Source organism: Narcine bancroftii, chromosome 7 (genome assembly GCF_036971445.1).
Source record: "Narcine bancroftii isolate sNarBan1 chromosome 7, sNarBan1.hap1, whole genome shotgun sequence".
NCBI classification, from domain to species: domain Eukaryota; kingdom Metazoa; phylum Chordata; class Chondrichthyes; order Torpediniformes; family Narcinidae; genus Narcine; species Narcine bancroftii.
The window spans coordinates 68,865,633-68,889,751 of NC_091475.1; the positions used below are offsets into that span (position 1 = coordinate 68,865,633).

The 24,119-nt window shown below is 42.1% G+C and overlaps 1 protein-coding gene across 2 annotated transcripts; it reads left to right on the top strand.

Annotated features, from left to right (window-relative positions):
* Nucleotides 1–450: 450 nt before the first annotated feature.
* Nucleotides 451–22,433, top strand: cln5 (CLN5 intracellular trafficking protein). Of its 2 annotated transcripts, none has more exons than XM_069890309.1 (4): nucleotides 451–665; nucleotides 5,951–6,125; nucleotides 10,074–10,299; nucleotides 18,435–22,433. In XM_069890309.1, the coding sequence occupies exons 2-4, from the start codon at nucleotides 6,042–6,044 to the stop codon at nucleotides 18,953–18,955; spliced, it is 831 nt and encodes a 276-aa protein (XP_069746410.1). In that variant the 5' UTR covers nucleotides 451–665; nucleotides 5,951–6,041; the 3' UTR covers nucleotides 18,956–22,433. The 2 variants fall into 2 exon arrangements, with proteins under 2 accessions (XP_069746410.1, XP_069746409.1); XM_069890308.1 differs by lacking the exon at nucleotides 451–665 and adding an exon at nucleotides 3,159–3,363.
* The last annotated feature ends 1,686 nt before the right edge of the window (nucleotides 22,434–24,119 follow it).

The following is a 24,119-nucleotide window of genomic DNA, read 5'->3' on the forward strand; positions in this document are numbered from 1 at the left end:
ATTTGTTTTTTTACACACATAAGAAGGGATCAGGTTCAAAATGTTGGTTATATTACCTCCTGTGGACACTGTGGGAACTGCTTCCTTCCTCCAATTTCTACTAAGAAGTAATTTTTGCTCAGTCAGTTAAAAGCAGGAAGGAAATGCTACATAATAAACAATTAAAACCAATCTAGTCATAAGCCCCTTTCACACTTGCCAGTAATCGAACACCAATCGGCCTTTCAAGTGTCCAGTGTGAAAGCAAAATCTGCTCAATGCCGGCGTCAGGTGACATCATCTCGCCAGGGTTTGCTGGCCTTGACCCCCTAGTACAATCCCCGGCGTCAGCATACGCCGGCATTGAGATTAGGCAAGTATGAAACAGGAAATTGCATTACAGGCACTTCCTATTGAAGTTAGAACACCAGGGATAGACCCTTGCAAATGTGAAAGAGTTCAGTGTCCCGGTTAGGAGTGGTCTAGTGTGAAAGGCCAAACCCCCATTCCTACCCCCGGGATACTGCATGGCCGATTTACTGGGATGCAAGTGTGAAAGGGGCTATAGTTACAGCTGGCCCTGCTGCAAGAATTTATATCTCAACAGTAAAATGTGACGAAACATTCCAAGCTGCTTTCAGAGGGAAGCCTAGGAAGAAGCAATTAGTCTGAGGAGAGAATTGCAAGTAAAACACCATGCATTTTGACATTTTAAATCCATTTCTTTCAAATTCTGATGCTCTCAAAAGGATTCTCATAATGATTGTTGTAAAAGTGCTTTTTTCTAATTACCCATTTTGCATTCATAAAATGAGAATTGGACAAATATGTAACAGCTCTCCTGTGCAGGAATTGCATGGATTGTACTTGCCACTCTTAAAACCCCAGGTTTATGAGACTGATCTTCTCATTTTAAAAAGCGGATTTACATTGCAACTTACATATCCCATATGTGGAAATGCAAAAACTGCAGATGTTGAAATCTTTAGTAAACAAAGACGAGTTGGAGGGACTCAGCACGCCAGGCAGAATCCGTGAAGAGAAACAGACCATGCTTTGGGTCAGGGTTCTTTCATTAGATTGAGGTGGGAAAGCGACTATTGATGGTAAACAGTAAGGCAACTGGTAGAGCTACTGCCTCACAGATCCAGTAACGGACTTCAATCCTGGCTTCCAGAGCTTCTGTTTGGAGTGTTACGTTGCACCAGTGACCATATCAGTTTCTTCCATAGACTTTTGGCCAGATAAGTTTATTAACTACTCTGAATGTGTGCAGGTGGATGGGAGAATCTGGGGGAAGCTGATGGGAATGTGGAGAAGATAAAGTAAGAGTGTAAATGGACTTTTCAATTTCAGCACCGACTTCAAGGGTCGGTTTCCACACCCTAAAACAGACAAAACAGAAACATTCGTTAACTGTTTTAACTTTGGAACAATGGAGGATAAGAGGCCTCTTTTTAATGTGCATAAAATTCTGAGAGGCAGAGAGGATGGACAGATATTGCCTTTTTCACAAGGCAGCAATAGAACATATGTTTGAAGTAAGTGGTGGCAAGTTTAAAGGAGATGCCAGAGGTTGTTTATTTTGCACAGAGTGGTGGGTGTCTGGAATGCATTGCCGTGGGTGGCAGTAGAGGCTGTTACAACAGGGACATTCAAAAGACACTTAGATAGGAAAAAGTATGCAAGAAAAATGCAGGGTTATGGACTTAAACAAGAAGGTCTGCAGATGCTGAAGTTGAGTGCAGCACACAAACGTGCTGGCGAAACTCAGCAGGTCACGCAGAATCCTGAGGGAGTAAAGGGGAACTGATGTATATTGGGCCTGGGCCCTTCATCAGGTTAAGGCAGAGTTTGTCAACCATTCTCTTTCCACTCACATCCCACTTTAAATATTCCCTATGCCATCGGTGCTCTGGATTGCTTAAGGTGGGATGTGGGTGGAAAGAAAAAGTTTGAAAACCAGTTTTATTCGTACCTAATTGACTCGTTATGTGCACAGTTTCATAACTCCAAAGGAAATAGGCCAATGACAAATTTTCTCAAAATATTTCAGTAACAATTGGGTCTCGAGCAGTGATTCTCAACCTTCCCTTCCCACACACATCCCACCTTAAGCAATCCCTTACTAATTACAGAGCACTGATGGAATAGGGATGACTTAAAGGAGTATGTGAGTGGGAAGGGAAGGTTGAGAACCACTGGTCCATGAGGTGAGGAAGGGAAGGTTGAGAACCACTGGTCCATGGGGTGAGGAAGGGAAGGTTGAGAACCACTGGTCCATGAGGTGAGGAAGGGGTCGATTGGTCGTGGAGCAGGATTACGCAGGTCAGTACAACATTGTGGGCTGAACGATCCGTGCAATGTTACAGGTGTCGTAAGCTCAAACAGTGCTGAGAAACAGCAACACGGTCTATCGCACTTCCCAGCTGCCAGCCGCCAAGACGTCGGTCACTCCCCTCCCTCAGCGGGATCCGCGTCTCCAGCAAGTGCCACCCATCAGCAGACCCTTCAGTTCTCGCCAAATCCACCTGGCCGTGCCCTCGCAGGGAGAACCACACACACACACACACGCAGATGATAGGATCAGCGGAAAAGAGAAATTGTATCACGGTCTGTGGTTGCCGAGGGGTCTCCGGGTCCCCACCCTGGTGGCTGAACCCCACGGGTGACCGGCTGGGTCCCTTTGACTGGACTGGGAGGTATGAACTTTATAAAGTGCCCCCAGGCCACTTGCATCTTTCAGAGCACGCCATGAAGTTCGATACAACTGGCCTCCTCGTCCTGTCCCACCGCTGTTTGGAGTGTTACGTTGCACCAGTGACCATGTCAGTTTCTTCCATAGACTTTTGGCCAGATAAGTTTATTAACTACTCTGAATGTGTGCAGGTGGATGGGAGAATCTGGGGGAAGCTGATGGGAATGTGGAGAGATAAAGTAAGAGTGTAAATGGACTTTCCAAGTTCAGCACCGACTTCATGGGTCGGTTTCCACACCCTAAAACAGACACAATACAGAAACATTCGTTAACTGCTTTTCACTTTTCCACTGAATGCACAAGGATGCAATGAGTCGGATTTAGATGCCATTCGCCTGGGTCTCCCTTTTCCGGATTTCTGTTGCTGAACATCTGAATCACTGCCCCCCTCCCCTCCCTCCCTCCCTCCCTCCCGGGACCTGCCTCCAAACACTGACCAATGTTCCAGTCGGCGCGGCCCAGGAAGTGATTCGTGCGGCGGCTTCGGCTCGCGCCCGAGGAGGCCGGCCCAGCGAGCTGCGCTGAAGGATGGCTGAGCCCGGCCCGTGCTGGCTGCTGTGTCTCTGGCTGGCCCTGCAGCGAGTCCCGCCGGCTGGCACACAGCGCAAGTGGCCGGTGCCTTACAGGTGAGCCCTGTAACGGAGCGCGCCCCCGGCCCCGCTCCTCCCGGTTCCCGCTCCCCTCGGCCCGTGTGTTTCCCCAAACCGGGGTGGGTTTGACTCAGGGTTGCCCGAGAGAGCAGGGCGGAGTCATGTCCGCGATCCCTTCAATGAGCACGGTCACAGGCCCTTTCAACCCGTGTCGCCTAGGTTTAAATCTCCTTCCTAGGAAGACCAAGGCTCAAATCTTTTCCTTCCTTTCATCCGGTGAGTGCGTGACGCGCCGTCGCGGGGGGCAGCCGGATCCCCCTGAAATCGCTGGGTTGGCGAATGAATGGGGCGACCCCCCCTGCAGGTTTAAAAAGTGCTGGAACTGCCTTCGACCCATTCAACGCACCTGGGACCCAGGAGCCCCTAGAACGTTTCGGATGGAGGGAGGAAATCGGAGGACCCCCCCCCCCCCGGGGAAAACCCACGCAGACGCGGGGAGAAAGTACAAACTTCTTACAGACAGCGCGGGATTCGAACCCATGTCCCGATCGTTGTCGCTGTAATTCTGTCCGTTTTACTCTCTCCCCCCCCCCCCCACCCCCCCCATAATTTCCGGGATAATCCACATTCACAGGGAGAACACACACAAACTGCAGATGCTGGAATCATAAAGAGAAATTGTATCATGGACTCAGCACGTCAGGCGTGTCCATGGGCTGTCGTTGCCAAGTGGTTCCAAACCCCCCCACAACCCCAACCCCAACCCCACTGGTGACTGAAGATAATCCACAATCGCATCATTAGAACCTGTTTGCTTAAATTCACAAAAGTGAATGCAAAGTAATGATCACAAACCAGAATTTGACCGATCTTGCACCTGACCGTGACTGTATTACCTTTGCCAAGTTCCCAGGACCTTTAATATGCTGTAACTAATTACCAGCCACTCAGTCTTACACTATATCTCGTTTTGAACGGCTGGAGGAAACTGGAGCCCCCGGGGAAAACCCACGCAGACACAGGGAGAACTTACAGACAGCACGGGTTAAGTGTAAATTGAGCGTTGCACTTACTGCGATTTAAGATACAACGCTGAGTAGAGGTTTAAATAAATGTATATACAGTGCATACCTAGGCCAAGTGGCATCGCTCTTCCCGTTAAAGAAAATTGTCACATACTAATCCTTCAACTAATTGGATAAAAAGAGTCCTGGGGGCCAAATACTTATTTTTGAGACTGACCCCTGGTTCTAGACACCCCAGCCAGACACACATCCCTGTATCTCCCCTGTCAAGTCCTGTTTGAATGAGGCCACCTTTCATTATCAGAAGCAGAAAGAACCCAAACCCACTCTCTTGGGGATCCCAAAAACCAGCGGCAGATATCCACCAGGACAATAAGGGGTACTTAAACAAAAGTAGTTTTTAATTATATTTGAATAAGAAAACAGAATTAAATTTTAACTTATTGCTATCAATTTACTTAACATACTTAATCCCCCCCCCCCCCCCAATACTAAGTGCAGGTGTGTGTAATGTGTATATAGGCTTAGAAAAGTTCTTTGGATCACAGTCCAATCTCACTGGTTGCAGGCAATTCTTGTACTGTGCACAGAAGTTGGCATTAATAAAGTAAACCAGGCTTTGGTGCTTAACAGGCAAATGGTTACCACTCAGGAGGGTTCTTGCTGATTCTCAGAGAGAGAATGATTCCTTTTCCAGGACATCCGCAACTGATTCCTTTCCAATCAGTCTTGCTGACGAAACTTGCCCCCTTCAGGGTTCTCCAGATGATCCTCTTTCTTTCAAGTCACCTTTCAGACCGCCAGTCTTCTCCTTTGACTAGGCCATCTTTCAAAGTTTGCCTGCTCGTCCCTCTGGAACTGATTTCTCTATCTCTCCTTCTCTCTTAGCTCCCTCCCTCTCTGAGAGCAAAGCTGTTCTCTTCTGCCTGCAAAGATCACATGCTCTCCCAGGCAGGCTGCTGTATGTTGCTACTTTGTGCATATTTTGCAAAAAACATTCTGCAAAAGTCCTGGAAAAATTTTGTGTTTTAAAATGTTTGTATGCAACCTGCTCTAACAATCTTTCCAATCCACCTCTAAATACTCTGTCACACAAGTAAATCCTTCATTGAATAGGAAAGCCAGGTTCTATGCAGAATATTCTAGATGTGATCTTATGAAGACTCAGTGTGACCAGTAACTTGCAAGACAAGAAACAATATGCTACATAATTGGGGTAAGATAATCCTGGAAGTAATGGTTAATTTGTTAAAAATGAATCACATTGTACACTTAAAGCCAAGACGATCTCAACCAATTTTGAGGCAAATCTTGTTTATTTCGCAATGAATTTATCTTAATTAACAAAAGCTTTTTTTAAATCTCCTTTTTAAATGCCCATATTCTATATTTTTGCATCACCAATCAAAAGATTACAGTCACTGGAAACTCTCATTCTGCAGGTAAATAACTCAGCTGCTGTTTGTCAGGTCATCTTTATTACATGGGCGACGAGTTGGTTCCTGTCACCCCACTAGATGTGGGTCATGAATATGAAGTGTTCTTGTATAGATTTGTGTTGCGATTCCTGCTCTATCTCACTTTTCTCATCTTTCTAGACGATTCGATCACCGGCCCACACCTGACCCATTCTGCCAGGCCAGATATCCTTTCTGCCCGACAGGCTCTCCTGATGGGCAGATTCCTCTAATGAAAGACCAGGATATAATTGAAGTTTATCGGCTTCAGACTCCTGTCTGGGAGTTCGTTTATGGAGATCTTCTTGGACTTTTTGTGAGTGTTTATGTTTCTTAACGCTCTGAGATTTTTTTTCCAAACTTTATTTATTTGCTCAAGATACAGGTAATAAGTAACATATATAACAATAAACTAGACATAAACATTATATTTTATAAAAGAAAAAGGAGAGAAAAAAAAAGAGAAACTCCCCCCCTTCAACCAACTCTCCTAAGGAGAGCCATGAAAAAAAGAGAAAAAAAAATAAAGAAAAATGAAGCATACTTATTAAAATCTAATCAATGTAAATCAAAATGTAAATATTCTGAATATAACAACCACTTATGAAGAAAAAAATTATAATTATCACACGAAACATATGTAATTTTTTTCCATTATTAAACAATATTTCATCTCATGACACCTATTAATATCAATCATATTCATATCCTTCCATGTACTAGCAATACATTTTTTAGCTACAGATAATGCTAAATATACAAAAGCAAGTTGAAATTTATCTAATCCCAGACCTTTCAAAGGCTGCAAACTACCCAATAAAAATACCGTCGGGTCTAAAGGTATTTTAATCTTATACAGGTATTCTAAAAACAATTGAATTATGCTCCGAGATTTTTTTTAAAAAGTTCTATTTTAATGCAGCCACAATCTTACCAGCTCCCTGCAATTTTGCAGCAAGACCTTAAAAATTTTAAAATTCCTCCATTATTTTAAGTTGTCTGAAATTTATTTCTTTCAGTCAGCGGCTTTTTTAAAACAAAATCATGAGTTTTTTTTCTGTGAGGAACTGACCCTCACTCTTTATCGTGGGGGTGAGGAGGGGGGGTTTAGGGGTTAAAAATAGTTTTTTTTTAGTCTTAGTCTTTAGTTGTTAGGGGGAGATGCCGAGATTGGTATTGTATTAACTATGTTACTTTATACTTGTATTACTTTATTTTGTATTTTTTCTGTACGTGAATTACTTACTTTCTTTATATGTTAAAATTAATAAATAAAGTTTCAAAAAAAAAAGAAAGGAACTGACCCCGAGGATTGATCAGGGCAGGATGTGAAAGTTGGATATTTGGTCTGCCTTTGTCCAGAAGGGCAGAATACATAAATTCAAGGTGACATTGCAATTTAATACAAAATTAGCATGATGATCAGAAGCAGTAAGTGTTTTTTTTTGGGAGTAGAGAAGCGGGGATCGGCACTGAACACTTTACTGTTTCGCGTGTATTTCAAAGTGAATGTAGATTATACAATGAGTAATTATGAAGATGCTGCCAAAAATGAGAGAAGAAGGTTGGCCATTTTCCCACTTGATCAAGATCTTGAGATAAAGGAACAGAAGTAGGCCATTTGGCCCATCGTGTCTGCTCCGCAACGCCACCCTGAACTAAACCATTTGCACATCAAGTTCCAAATTTCAGCCTTTTCCTCATATCCCTTGATTAATTAGATACCTATCAATCTCCCCCTTAAACTCCACCAATGATCTGGCCTCCACAGCTGTATTCCACAACGCATTCCACAAATCCACGACCCTCTAGCTAAAGAATTTTCTCCTCATCTGTTTTAAATGGGTACCTTCTAATTCCAAGACTGTGCCCTCATGTGCTGAATTCACCAACCAAGGGAGACATCTTATTCACATCGACTCTGTCCAATCCTTTCAGCATTCAAATATGTTTCTATGAGAGCCCCTCTCATTCTTCAATACTCCACAAATATAGGCCAAGAGTTGTTAAATGTTCCTCATATGTTCACCCCTGCATTCCAGGAACCATCCTGGTAAATCTTCTCTGAAGTCTATCCAACATCAATACATCCCTTCTCAGATAGGGGGCCCAAAACTGCACACAGTTCTCCAAGTGAGGTCTCACCAGTGCCCCTCTTTACTCTTATACACTATTCCCCTTGAAATGAATGCCAGCATAGCATTTGCTTTCTTTACTGCCAATCCAACCTGATGGTTCACTTTAGGTTCTACTGCACAAGGATCCCCAAGTCCCTTTGCACTTCCTAATTTAGAATTTTCTTCCCATCTCCAAATAATAATCTGGTTGTTTATTTCCTCTTTCAAAGTGTACAACTGTACATTTCTCAATGTTGTATCCCATCGGCCATTTCTTTCTCCCCTCCTCCCTCTGTCCAAGTCTCCCTGCAGACCTTGTTGTAACTTAAGACAAAGGAATAGCAGATGGATTCAACTAAAAAAATGTGAAATGATACATTTTGTGACATAAAATGAAGTCAGGAAACACAGAGTGAATGGCAGGGCCCTGGAGAGTTTGAGTTAGATCTTGGTGCACAAGTATCTCGTTCCAGGCAGACCGGGATGAAAGTGTGCAGAATGCTTGTGCTCATTGCCAAAGGCACTCGACAGAGGAGTTGTGATGTCAAGTAACAGTTGAACAAAGGGTTGGTTGGGCTGCACTTGGAGTCCGGTGCCCATTTCTGGTGGTGTTGCAGGAAAAAATTGATTAAGCTGGAGAGGGTGCAGAATGTTTCACAGGAATATTACCTGGATGGGAGGACGTGCATTACAAGGAGAGATTGGATAGGCTGGGACAAGTTTCTCTGGAGTGGAGGAGGCTTGAGGAGAGCGAGAATATAAATATCTACAGTTCAGTACAGGCCTGTTGGCCCACAGTGTGCTGACCGAATAACCTACTCAAACAACTGCCTAGAATTTCCCAACTGTGCAACCCTCTTTTTCTCCCCCAGTTTTATTTCCCCATCTAATAGTCTCATTAAACCAGTAGTTCCCAACTTTTTTCTTTCCACTCACATACCACTTTACATATTCCCTAGGTCATCGGTGCTCTGTGATTAGGAAGGGATTGCTTAAGGTGGGATGTGGATGGGAAGAATAAGGTTGAAAACCACTGTTTTAATCATCGCTAGTTGACTCGTTATTTGCACAGTTTCATAACTCCAAAGGAAATGAGAATATGACAATTTATCTCAGCAAAATATTTCAGTAACAATTGGGTCTAGAGCAGTGATTCTCGACTTTCCCTTTCCACCCACATCTCACCTTAAGCAATCCCTTCCTAATCACAGAGTACCAATGGCCTAGGGATTACTTAAAGTGGGATGTGAGTGGAAAGAAAAAAGTTGAAAACCACTGTTTTAATCGTCCCTCATTGATTCGTTATGTGCATGGTTTCAGAATTCCAAAGGAAATGGGCCAATGACCATTTTTCTCAAGCAAAATATTTCAGTAACAATTGGGTCTGGAGCAGGGATTCTCAACCTTCCCTTCCCACCCACATCCCACCTTAAGCAACCCCTTACTAATCATAGAGCACCGATGGCACAGGGATTACTTAAAGTGGGATATGAGTGGAAAGGAAAAAGTTGAGAACCACTGGTCTAAAGTTCCCATTGTACCTGCCTCCACTAACGTGCAGATTGGAGGAGCAATGGGGTAGTAGCAATATGGATTCAGCTGCCAAGATACATTGATAGAAAAAATATAGGAAAATGGGATTGGAGTTGATCATTGGGTTTCCTGGTTGGTCTGGATAAGTTGGACAGTTTGAGCTGTGAACAAACTTTGGTAGTTATCCATTTTGCAGTCGGGAGGTTGGCGGAGGGGGACACTGTTATTTGGCAATGGCGCTGCCGCTGCTTTTCTTGAAATGAGCTGCTGGTCACCCAATGCCCAATTGATGTGATTATTGATTAGAATCGTTCCAGTCGTAGATGGACTTTTTTGAGCATTTTATCTACACTCATTAACAACCAAGAATTAGGAATGAAACAGCTTGGCCCAGCAAGAAAGAATGGGATAGTTGAACTAGAAAACAAGGTGCCTGCTGTAGGTTTGCCTTGATATTTGGAGGTTGAGATATTCATTGTCCTTATATTTGGATGAAAAATATGCAAACTTTCTGCAAATCAAGCAGATGAAGGGCATTCTGTCTATTTGTAGGGTGCAGGCAGATTATATTTAATTCTGCATTAGAACAATGATAATTTCATCCCTCTTCACAGCATATTATGCATGATGCAATAGGCTTCAGGAGCACCCTGACGGGTAAAAACTACACAATGGAGTGGTATGAGCTCTTTCAACTTGGGAACTGCACCTTCCCACATAAGCGACCGGGCCTGGTTGCTCCTTTCTGGTGCAATCAAGGAGCAGCCTGTTTCTTTGAGGGAATAGATGATCTGCATTGGAAAGAAAATGGGTCCTTGGTGAAAGTTTCTGAAGTAACAGGTAAGTGTACAAGGATTGATTTATTTTCCAGGGTGGGACTTTCAGCAACAATAAATGGGAAAAGGTGAAAGATTAGAATACATGGAACATGAATCAGTCTTTCATGCTTCTAGAAAATGCTTTTTAAAAAAAATCAATGAAATTATTTAGGCTTTGTGGTCTGCACCGTAATTCAAAGTTGTTTGTTGCATTTTCACAAAACATTTGTTGAGATTGTGATAGATTTCAGAGCAAAACCAAGTCGTGTTGTCCCACTTAATTTGCTGTACTTTATTCTCCCTCATTCCCAACCCATCCAATCATTCAGTTACCAGAGGCAATTTACATACCTAAAATAGCCTTCCAGCATGGGGTACGAAAAGAGAAAGTAGAAGGTCCTGGAGGCCGATTATAAAATCGCAGCCGCACCGGCTGCCCCGACGGCTCCCGCCGGCCACCCCTGCCCTGATGGCTCCCGCCGGCCCCTGCTTTCCTGATGGCTCCCTCCCACCACCCCTGCCTTGAGGGGGTCATGGAGGGAGAGGGGTGAGTGGGGAGATGGGTCGCGGGCTGACGGCGTCATCAGCCCGCCCCTAACCAGCCACTTGCAGCGGCTGTAATTTGTGTGGGATGGCGGATCGCAGCGCTCCACCAATTATCATTCCCTGAGAAGGGTTGCATTCGGCGGCGGCTTTGGTGCATTCAGAAAGGTGAGTCTCTAGGCAGAAGGGTGGAGAACCTCTGCCTTTACAGTCGGGCATTTTCCTTGCTTTTTTTTTGAAGACTTTATTTAAAATTTTATAACATGAATACAATAAAGAATTACATTTAAAGAAAAATAAAAAAAAAAAATTAAAAAGGTATGATTACAATATTACATCAGAAAACTACACAAAATAACCCCCCCCCCCCCGTTAATTGTAACACAATATTAATAGTCTAACTTAAAATTAGTCCAACCCTCCCCCCCAAAATAAAGAGTGAAGAGTTAATAAAATTGACAATATTATATATGGAAAAAAAATACTCACTTACAAAAAAGAGATAAAACTTAACCTAAAAAAATTCTAACAACAAAAAAAAATTGTCAATACTAAAATATCACACTTAAACATATATTTAAATCAAACTTAAATGCATATAATTAGCAAACATCTTATCCTGAATTGAAAAAGATATCCTTTCCATAGTCAAACAAAATTTCATTTCCAAATACCACTTATCTAAAGTTAGTATATTTCTATCTTTCCAAGTAAGTGCTATACATTTCTTAGCCACAACTAAAGCTAAATAAATAAATGAAATCTGATAATCCTCTAAACCTAAATCGATTAATGATTGCATGTTCCCTAATAAAAATATATCGGGATCTAATACAAGATGGATATTATATAAACTGTTAAAAACAGATTGAATACCTTTCCAAAACTGTTGCAATCGATCACAAAGCCAAACAGTATGCAAAAGTGTATTGGCCGTCTGATCACATCGAAAACAAGAATCCAACTTACTAAAACCAAATTTTTTAAATTTCTCCGGCATTAAATATAGCTGATTAATAAAATTATAATTAATCATCGCTAGTCTAGCATTAATTAATTTCCGAATACTATTCTGACAAATTTCCATCCAAGCTTCTTCAGCTATTTTATGTCCTAAATCTTTTTCCCATTTCAACTTATCTTTATCCCAGTCTTTTTTACTATCAATTTCTTGTAAAATACAATACAAATCAGATATATATCCCATTTTTGGTATTGAAAGTACATATTCTTCAAAACTAGATTCAGGCAATAAAATCATATGTCGACCACATAACTGTTTTACAAAAGATCTTAATTGATAATATACAAATATAGAATTTGCACTAATACCATATTTCCTTTGTAATTCATCAAAGGAACAAAAACAACCCTCAGAAAAACAATCAGATAAATTTTTTATTCCCTTCTTTTCCCATTGTTTCAAAGTGGCATTGGAGACCGTAAAAGGAACAAGTTGATTATTATATAATGGCAATCTTCCAGAATATATATTTTTAAGTCCCAATTTTTTAAGTTTACTTGTCCATAAATTCAATAAATGTTTCAATATTGGCACATCATAAGTTCACAATAAATTTTTATTCCATCGAAACAAAAACTCATGAGGAAATTTTTCTAAAATAACCGCCATTTCTATCTTTACCCAACTAGGTGGGTCGTCCATATTCATTAATGCACTAAGAAATTTGAATTGAGCTGCTTCATAATAATGCTGAAAATTCGGTAATAAACCTGCATTTTCCTTGCTTGAAGAGGCCTAAAGTTTCAGGGAGAGTGCATGAACCTGGGCACTGGAAGGGCACAGTATTAACATATGAACTCTCTTAAAACCTATTGGATCCAAGTTGTCATTTGAAACCCGTGCACTCATCGCCTAAGGTCTGCACAAATTCAAGAAGGTAGCTCACCAGCGCCACCTCGAAGGCAATTGGAGATGCTCATTCAGCCTGTGAAGTCCACACCTCTTGGGAAAAAAAAGTAAAGAAAGTGGAGAAATGTGATCTTGTCACAAAGTTGGCATTTTACGATAAAATCAGCCTTGGCTGTGTGCAGTTTTGATCTTAATAAGAGCCATCCACAAGGACTTGAAATGCATGGAGCCATCTGAGTTTGTTCAGTGAGGTTTGCACTTGAGTTTGTCATAAGTTCGGTTGCAAGTTTACAGAGTGGACTGTATTGATCTGCTTGCAATATAGTTTATCTGATGAAAGTGGCTGTCCAGTGCACCCAAGCTACAATAGAACAGGCATAGTGCATATTCAGATCAATGAATAACCTTTTAAAGTGGAAGCGATGTTGAAATTGATCGTAGCTGAAAGCAGGAAATAAGCCACTGCATTTTGACGGCGCTAGTCTCTGTTACCAAAGATGGATGAACTCTGATTTGTTACCCAACACGCAACACACTTAGAAGATTAGCTAAAACACAGCATATAATGAGGTCAGATGAATGTACAGTTGAGTCTGGATTCTGGCCGCAGCAGTTTTGTGCAAAATTTCAACTCTTGGCTAATTATTTCTGGTGATAGATTCAATTTTTCTAATTAAAATCAGGCTAATGCTATGTTAACAAGCTGAGTCAATTGGATTGATTTTTGGAGTGCAGGATTTATCTCTGACAGTAGCTGTATGCTAATCAGCATGGAGCTCATGTATTTGTTAAAAGAAAGATAAAGCAATAGTAAAAATAAGCAGCTGTGTTCCCACATAACCCATCCTTATTAAAAATTCCTCTTATATAGAGTGTGCGAAGACAAACCTATTTTTTTCTGTTATTTAATAGGCCTTTTCAGATAGCCCAAAAGTTGGTATGTAAAGGCGGAGAAACTCCGCCAAAACGCATAATGACCTACCTCTCTGAATGTGCAGATATGGTCTCTGAGCCGCATATCCAACTCCTCTCCGAGAGGGATAATCTCCACAGTGCAGCCCTCCACCGATCTATCTGAATTGGCATCTGTGCTAGGCGACTGTTTGGGGGCGGGCTGATGATGCCGTCAGGCTGAGATCCATCTCCTCGTTCACCCTTCTCCCTCCGTTAGGTGTGGCGGGGCAGTGGGGCCGTCAGCGGGGGCAGTCAGAGTAGCGGGAGCTGTCAGAGGGTGATGGCGGGTCAGTGGGGACAGTCGGGGTAGTGGAGACAATCGGGGCGGTCGGTGCGGGCTGGGATAGCTCGGCCTTCGGGGCCGCTCTCTGTGGCTCAAAATGCGGCAGTGCAATGACCATCTTTCCTACCCACAATCCCCCACGCAGCTGGAACTGTTCTGGGAAACATAGCTGCATGGGGGATTATGGGTAGGGAAGACGACCATTGCTCTACCGCATATTGATGATGAGGTGGCACTACGGCACCAGTCGCCCCGCCTCCACGGGGATCCGGAGGTGCCTCTCCTTTGAATTGGATGCTGGAGCAGCCTTTTAGGGCTGATTTTCCAGATTTTCGATCCGCCCCATAGCCAGTCACCAGGCAGAGGTCCAAACTGAAGTGGCTTAATATCATGGATTTTTTGGGTGGGAGGGGTGGGGAGAACAAACCCCTGTTATGTACCTCTGCCCTATGAAAATGCTAAACAGGGGCCCATACAACTTGAGTTTAAGAATGGGGGGTAATCTATCAAATTGATTGTAACATTCCAAGGGGCCATGACAGGGTGGATAACAAGTTTTTCATGTAGGAGAATGTTGAATGAGGGGCATAGTTTCAAAACAGTTAAACACCCAGGTTTGTTTAAAAATTCTTTGTTCAGGTTAGTGAATCTCTGGAGCTCTCTGTCACAGAATTGTGGAGCTTGCTCACTGAGTTTAAAGTTATTGTCAGAGTGCATACATGACATCGCATAAAACCCTGAGAATTATTTTTCCTATGGGCCAGGCAGAGGTAATTAAACTGTATTTGAAGCATTTGAATTGGAGCTAGATATATTATTGAAAGAATGGGGGATTGGCATTTATTGGCACATGGACGGCCTGATGATCAGATCAGCCATGAACTGATTGATTAGCAGCACATTCTGAGCGGATGTGGTCCACTCTTGCTCCTATTTTCTTGTGAGAGTACAATCCTCCATCCTCAAATTGCCCATCACATGGCTGCTAATTTGTTCCTTTCTTATACCAAAAGGCCTTTCAATCAGGGAAACACACGTCTGTCAAAGCGGAGGTCCTTACGCCTAAAGACGTGGCTCTCTGGAAGCGCTGTGACTGGCTCCGAGGTGCCGATTCCAGCCATTCTTGGGGGAGGATAATCGGCGTGTGCAGCGCTTCATCACTATCAATCCTGGGCAAATCAGCTTGCATCAGTAGGAAGAGAAACAGTTTGGGATTTCATTAAATGTTTCCTGACCTGGAGAGAAAAAAGGTCTGGTTTAATATTTTATTCATTTACTGTATCTTTAATATTTTTATTCTGAACATCCCATGTTATTTCTGCATAATCATAAGATGACTTGAAGTGGGGTCAGTCACGTACGACCAATCTTGGAGGTTATCAGGAAAGTTGACGAAGGCTGTGAATGTTGGGTACATGGACTTTAGAGGGGCCTTTGACAAGGACCCATATGGGAGGTTAGTTCAACTGCAAGCGGCTGGTTAGGGGCAGGCTGATGATGCTGTCAGCCCACGGCCCATCTCCCCATTCACCTCTCTTCCTCCAAGGCAGGGGCAGCAGGCGGGAGCCGACAGGGTAGTGGGAGCTATCAGTGGGGGACGTCGGGACAGCAAGGGGCAGTGGGGCAGTGGGGCAGTGGAGGCCATCAGCAGGGACTGGCGGGGTAGCGGGAGCCATTGTAGCCTGTGGGAGCCATCGTGGGAGGCCGACGCGAGCTGCGTCAGCCACATCGGGTCGCTTCAGCCTTCGGGGCCACTCTCTGTGGCTCAAAACATGGCAGAGCAATGACTGTCTTCCCTACCCATAATCCCCCACATAGCTGGAACTGTTCTGGGAACCACAGAGTGGTTCCAGCTGTGTGGGGGATTATGGGTAGGAATGATGGCCATTGCTCTGCAGCATATTTAGGACGGATTCTTAACATATGCCTTCTGGCAGGGTCAGTGCCAGAATGAATTTTAGAGGGGGGCATTAGTGTATTAGAGGGCTGCACAGAGCAACGCTCGTAAACTCACTTGGGGTGGGGGATGGATTGCCCGCGGATGCCCCCCCTTGACACCGAAGATGAAAGTGAAGAGGTTTATCAGGAACACGATAGGAAAGTGGTGTGAGTGTGTAAGTAAGCTGCCATCTGATGTAGTAAATGTGGGCTCAATCTTGAGTTTTAAAAATAGATTGGATAGGTACATGGATGGGAGAGGCCTGGAGGGTTGAGGGGTGGGAACAGGTCAGTGGGACTAGCGAAATAGTAGTCAGCACAGATTAGAGGGGCCGAATTGCCTGTTTTCTCTGCTGTAGCATATTTATTTTTCATTAATTCTGCAGTTTCCAGGTAAGAACCTATTGATCAGAGGACATTGGCCTCAAACTTCAGTATGGGTGATCCTTTACCACATGTTTATCTTTCCCTTGATTTCCTGGGCCCTAAAAAATCTAACAATGTCAGGTACCCACTAATTGCACATTGAATTGCAAGATCCCAGTCCCCTGCCCTATACCAACTGTGGCCTTGAGAATGGTGATGGTCTTTTCAATTACTGTTAGTAGCTTGGTACATGAAGTGTTGATGCCCTGGATCTAGAATGAAGATTGGTGATTGACCACATTTGTAGTATCCCAGGAAATGGAAAAATGACTTCCTCCTAATCAGCAATGCATTTGAGGAAAAGAAAATAATCTTCATAGGTTTGAGGCCAATGTACTCTGTTGAATAGGTTCTTTCCTGGAAACTGCAGAATTAATAAAAAATAACTATGTTCTCAATGTGACACTATATAGAATGCTACAGCAGAGAAAACAGGCAATTCAGCCCCTCTGTCTGTGCTGACTACTACTTCGCTAGTCCCACTGACCTGTTCCCACCCCTCAACCCTCCAGGCCTCTCCCATCCATATATCTATCCAATCTATTTTTAAAGCTCAAGATTGAGCCCACATTTACTACATCAGATGGCAGCTTACTTACACACTCCCACCACTTTCCGATCGTGTTCCTGATAAACCTCTCCACTTTCATCTTAAAACTATGACCTCTCGTATTTATCTCCCCCAATCTAAGTGGAAAAAGCCTACTCACATCCACTATGTCTTATACCTCTCCTAATCTTGTAAACCTCTATCAAATCTCCCCTCATTCTTCTTTGCTTCAAGAAATAAAGTCCTAGCCTGTTTAATCTTTACCTGTTACTCAACTCCTGAAGTCCCGGAAACATCCTAGTAAATCTTCTCTCCACTCTTTCAATCTTACTGATATCCTTCCAGTAGCTAGGTTGGCCTCACTAGTGTCTTAAATAACCTCAACATAACATCCCAACCCCTGTACTCAATACTTTGATTTATAAAGGCTAAGATGCCAAAGCTTCCTATACAACCCTGACCACATGCGACACCATCTCTCTCTGCTCCTCTGCACTCCTCAGTGCCCAACCATTTAATGTGTATACCCTACCTTGGTTTGTCCTTCCAAAATGCACCACCTCACACTTGTCTGAATTAAACTCCATTTGCGTTTTTTTTTGTCCCATTCTCCCATTTGGTCCAGATCTCTCTTCAAGCTTTGAAAATCTTCTTCACTGTCCACAACCCCTCCAATCTTTGTGTTACCTGTAGACCTGCTGATCCAATTCACCACATTATCATCCAGATCATTGATATAGACAACAAACAATAATGGTCCCAAAACAGATCTCTAGGCACCCCACTCGTCACAGGCCTCCAGTCTGAGAAGCAACCATTCATTACTACTGTCCCACACAGACAATTTTGAATCCAGTTTACAACCTCTCCATGAATAGCTAGCGTCTTAACCTTCTGAACTAACCTCCCATGTGGGACCTTGTCAAAGGCCCCACTAAAGTCCACGTACCCAACATTCACAGCCTTCGTCAACTTTCCTCAAGATTGGTCGTACGTGACTGACCCCACTTCAAGTCATCTTATGATTATGCAGAAATAACATGGGATGTTTTGAATAAAAATATTAAAGATACAGTAAATGAATAAAATATTAAACCAGACCTTTTTTCTCTCCAGGTCAGGAAACATTTAATGAAATCCCAAATTGTTTCTCTTCCTACTGATGCAAGCTGATTTGCCCAGGATTTATAACATTTCCTTTGTCATAATCCTGTGCCTAATCTGCTGTTGTGGCAGTAGAAGTATGGATTTCATCGAGAAATACTGAGGAATCCCTTTGTTTTGTTATTGACTTTTTGTCATGCCAGTGAGGCAGAGAAAGATGCCCTCATATTGGTTCGTCACCTCCCTTGGTATTTGTAGCTGGGCAGTGTAATTTGGCACGGGATTGACCTATTTCCATGCTTCCGAACACTTACGGCAACCAGCTTGATTTGTAAAATCTTTGCGCCAATCTATACAAGTCTTGTATTAGGGTCCACTTGTTTCTCTGACCTTGTGACACAATATCCTCCCAAAAGGATTAATGAATATTCATTTCATACTTTCATGTTTATTTCAATATATTAACTCTTATTTATCTCTATCCAGGTGAAATATTTAACCAACTGGCCAAATGGGTGAAAGAAGACAACAGAACTGGTATATACTATGAAACATGGACCGTTCAATCTGATCCTAGTCCAGGCAGCAAAATATGGTTTGAATCTTATGACTGCACAGCATTTGTGTTGAGAACTTATCAGATGTTGTCAAAATTGGGCGCTGTCTTTAAGAGCCCAGTACAGACCAATTATACCAGAATATTTCTGTATAGTGATGAACCTACTTACCTAGGTAATGACAGCTCTATATTTGGGCCACACGGCGACAAGACATTAGCAGAAAAGATTATTTCCTTTTATCTTCCATTTAGACCTCCACATTCAGCAAAAGAATTCATATGGAGTCTTTTGGAAATAGTGGATGAAGTTATAATGCATAAAACCTTTTACCTTTATTTCAATTATGAATATTGGTATTTGCCAATGAAACGACCCTATATTAAAATAACGTATGAAGAAATCCCTTTGCCTTCTCAACAAAACAAATCCAGTACTTGGCATACTTGAGGAAAGCGAATACTCACCTGCAATTCTTGGCTGGTTTTCCAAAAGCGTGTTATTGTGTGCGCGTGCCTGTAATTTTTTAAATTCATTTTTGTGTCAGTAGACATTCAAGCAGCAGTAGAGTGAACTTCACGGCTGAAGAAGATTAACTGGTCATAGAGTAATTAACACTTTTTAAAAACATTTCAGTGATTTTATTCAAAACTTCCCCAGTGTTGATTATCAAACGCTCAGAAAAGGCTGCTAAGGTTGTTGACAGGTAATCAAAGAACTGGTTAGATATTGGATTATTAACAGATTGTAGAGTTACGGTGAAATTGGAGTGGTCAAATGTGCCACATACAGCACAGCCAAGGTCCAGAATGAAAGAAATGCATTGGAAAATGGTGCAATAGGCATGTTGTAGAGATTAGCACAGCGGCCGGGGTTCGATTCCTGCGCTGTCTGTAAGGAATTTGAACACTCTACTTGTGTCTGCGTGGGGTTTCCCTGGGGGCTCTGGTTTCCTCCCACCATTTGAAATATTCCAGGGGTGTAGGTTAATTAGGCAGTACGGGCCGAGGGCTGAAATGACCTGTTACTGAGCTGCATGTATAAATTTTAAAAAATTATGATCTCACCTTCATGGTCTAACTTTGATGTCACACTCATGTGGATATCATGGATTAACATTTAAAATGATTGCATTTAGTGTTCAGCCTTGTGATCAGCTGTTAGGCCATTATTTAGAATCCATTACATTGATGGATCTTGGTCATGTCCGTGTTAGACAAAGCAATGCAGGTTTATTCCCTGAAAGACATCAGTGAACCCAATTTTTTTTGTGGCTGTACATCAGTTTCAGGGCATCACTACATTCCAGTCATTCCATCCGGCCTTAATTGCTTGATTAATCCTGTGGCGGGAGTCAAACTTGTCCAGATACCTCTATAATAGATCAGGAGATGAACAGTTGTGCAACTTGATCATTCTGCTACATTTGCTTTTCTTCCCTTTACTGTGTGTTGAATTGCTGATTTACATTTGTATTATCCCTTGATTAAAACTCTCAATTATCAACTAATTGTACATCAGCTTTTCACAGCATCACACATGCTAAAGGTACTAATTTCACAGCTATTAACACATCCCTTCTTTGTTGTTCAACTGAAAATATTTTCTGTGAGTCAGGATCTTAATGCAAACAGTCTTGCTGGGACATCCTGAATAATTGTCATTCCCAATTCTGTATAAATGTGTTAGAAGGAGGGACAATGAACAGATGTCACCAGTTATATTTAATGAGTGGGTGAGTGTACTTGCATTCTCACCAACCTTTCTAACAAATAAGAACTGACATGAATGTGACAGCCCAGTAAAGAACTCGCCTTACATGGGCGATGTTATGTTGCATGTCTACTGTGTTTGATGACATTTAATATCAGCCTCTCCTAACCAAGGTTATATAAACATTTAAAATGTTTTGTGAATTCATGTTATGAAGAGTTCTACTTAATAACTGTAAAGTGGGGAAGGGGAGGGAGAAGGCACAAAAATTAATTAAACGTGCAGGCCTATCTGGAAAATTCAACCCGATTATCTGCACTGATTTAAACAAAAATTACTACCCAACCGCACCAGCAAACATTTCTCCATGCTGCTTGTGAATACATGCAGACCTATTGGACAATCGACGTTTTGGTCTCATTAGGTGAAGAGAGGTGTGCCTGGTCTTTTGCCAGTACTAGCTCTGACTCTGTTAGCTGGAGAAGCATCATCCTGAGTTTGAAGGACTGCCAGATTACATGGTGTCTGAGGTGCATGGAAGTTCATTGCCTGTGTCATCTCTGCATCTTGCAGTGCTTCCAAAGCACGTCGCCAAATGTGTAACTATTGTAAAAGCATAAATGCTGGAGGAATTCAGCAGGTCTTGCAGTGTATATAGATATATAACCCACATTTTGGGCCTGAACCCTTCTTCAAGGTATGAGTAAGGCAGGTGGCTAACTTAAAAGGCCTGGTTTTGGTGGGGGGGGGGGGGTTGGCAGATAATGGGCAGTACAGAACAACAGACAAAAGGTGTTAATTGGATATGGATGGGGCATGAGAAGGTGAGAATCGACTGGGGGAGGAGGGAGGATAGTCTGGGGTTCTGGAAGCAGAGCTAGGGGAAATGACACAGAAGGAAAAGTGGAGAGACAGCTTAAGGAAAGGAGACATGGGGGGGGGGTGGGTAGAGGGTGTTAATGAAAACCAGAGAAGTTGATATTAATGCTCAGACAATATGAGGTGTTCCTCCAATTTGGGGTGGTTGCAGACTGGAAGTGCACGAGACCAGACGAGGAATTGGACGGGGAATTGAAATGGATTAACACTGTGAGATCCACCTTATTGCAGCGGACAGATCCAAGGTGCTGAATGAAGCGATCTCCCAGTCTGCTTTGAGTTTCTCCAATGTGGAGACCACAACTGGAACACCAGATACAGTAATGACTCCTGCAGATTCACAAGTGTTGTTTGGAAGGATGGTTTGAGGCCACAAATGGAGGCGAGGGAGGAGGTATGGGTGCAGGTGGAGCATCTGCAGACACAGGAGCGGGCGATTGGTGGGAAGGGAGGGTGTCAAGGAACAAGCAGTCCCTGTGGAAATTGAAGGTGGCTGAAAAGTACCATTAGAATGGTTCTACAGTTAGCGAACCAGTTAACACTAAGTGCTAACATTAGCAAACAATCCCAACATGTATTCCAAAATGAAAGGCTGATGATAAAGCACATGCTTAATTTTCACCTTAATTTCTGCTACAATGCAGCACAAAAGGTCATTTCACAGCTCCCCCAGTATACAGATTTATTTTAGTCACCAATTACATGGTCTTTTCTCTTTAGTTTTATATTCAGGAATCTTTTAATCAAGTTAATATACAGGTTGAATACCATACTCATATCCGAAGTTCTGAAATCCAAAATGCTCCGAAATCCAAAACTATCGACACCGCCAGACCTATGTGCATTACTCACTGTGTTTTGCCATCCAGTAGAATATCTAGTACTTGGTGCTGCATTTATCTTCTTTTGTAACCAGAGATCAAGAACAAGACATTATTTTCATGAGAATTCTGAAATTCATCTCCACCTAAAATGCCATGTTTGAGTGTAACGTGACCAGCAACATTATTGTGTACTTTTGATCAAAACTCAGCATTGCAGGTGGAGATTGAAAGCCTGCCGTTGTTTAACACCTGATACAGGTGTTTCTGCTGATGCTACTGTGATGCTTGTTACCCATAATCCAAAAAAAATCCACTTCTGGTCCCATCCATTTCAGATAGGGGTACTCGACCTGCATAGGGAACTTTAAAATTATAATGAAGCTGCATTGTATTTACTGGAGTACCAAACCTGTTAATTCAATTTGTAGATGTATTAGAAAGTGTTCCATGCTTTGGTTGTAGAAGGTAATCACAGCTGAAGGAATAATAAAAAAAAACTGATGGTTTCTGAATTACTGACATGTTTGTTGCATTATCTGCAGAAACAGCTTAACAATACCTACATTACATCAGCCTGGCCTTGTTAATGGCACACGTATCCAGAGGATGGCCAAAATGTCATGAGAAACTGAGATCTGCCATATAAACAAACTGCATCATAAGAGACAGGAGGGTTCAATGCACATTTGCTCAATTAACTATTTTTCTTCTCAGGATCTGTAGTTTTATCCATCAATTAGGCTGAAATTTGCACAGTAGCACAAAGAATGGATCTTTGTTAAAACAAAAGACAATCTAAATATGTTGACAAATGGGAGATATTTCCATCAATGGCCTTTTGGTATTGTGTTGGTGACATTGGAGCTCTGGTAGTAAAGGATTACTGAAGGTGGTAGTTGAGTGGAAAAAAAGAGGTTGAGAACCACTGGTTGAAGATCAGAAGGGAAGCCAAGTGTCAACAAAACACAGATAGGTGCAGGTTACTCAGGCCCTGGAGCCTGATTTGTTGTCCAATAGGATTATGGCTCATCCAATTTTGAATTCTGAAATCTAAGACCGAGTTTATTAATTACAAGTTTTAAAAGATACTTGTGTGCTTGAAACCAGTCTGTAGTATCATTGGCTTTGAAGCACAGGAAATTTATCTAGATCCTTGGCAGGTTGCAATGGACATTTGGATGAATATTTCCAATCAATGAAATTTGGCCATAAACAATTTAAACAAATCACCTAACTTCCTTCATCATTTGTATCATACATGGAAAGGCATTTACAACCAGATGACTATTTTCACTTCCATGCCTATCCTACAGCCAGCTCTAACTAAATCTCACTTAAAGCTGCTTCTATGCTGAGCTTTTCCAAATGCCTTTAAACTTTCTGGAACCAATATTGTGTTCTGGTCAGCTGCAGAATTCAAAGTATATTATTTGATCTGTGAATTCAGCAAATAGTTTGTTATTCTGACCTTGTTTGGTGTAATGATTTCCTAGTGCTTTAAGTTGGAAAATGATCACTGTTTTCACCCAACTAGTGGTGATTCTAGAATCTGATCCCTAAATCGATTCATTAATAGCCTGAATATGTCTGAGATTGTCCGATCTCAGAAGCTAAGCAGACTCAGGACTGGTCAGTACTTATAGGGGAGACTGTCTAGAAACACCAGGTGTTGTGAGGGGCACTGGAGAAAGTGGCGATTCTCTGTCTGCCTTACGGTCAACAAAAGTTGAAGAATTTCATGTATGTTACATTCTAAATGTAGTATTATGTGACAATAATGGAACCTTTACATTCTTTTGCAAGCAAATACTTCCCTTCTAAAATGCTCTGTTTTGATATTCATTTTCAATAGTCAATTAGACCATAATAGAAATAATCCATTGAAGCTTTCTGTACATTTCAACACAATATTCAATAACCATTTTAAATGAAAAATCATGCAGTTATATATATTCACTGTACAATCTAAAGCATGACTACAATTTGGGGAAGAATTCAATGAATGGAGAAAACTCAACGATGCACTAAATTTTTAAAGATAGTGTGAATCAGACTCTTGTTGCCAGATTGTGGAATCACACTGAACATTAAGGTCATCCGTGAGTCTCACATGTTCTTGGGTTGACTGCTGGAGTGAATTGTGTGTACCTTGAATCAAAATATTTTCAATTAATTGATTAGCTTATGAATAGAGTCCA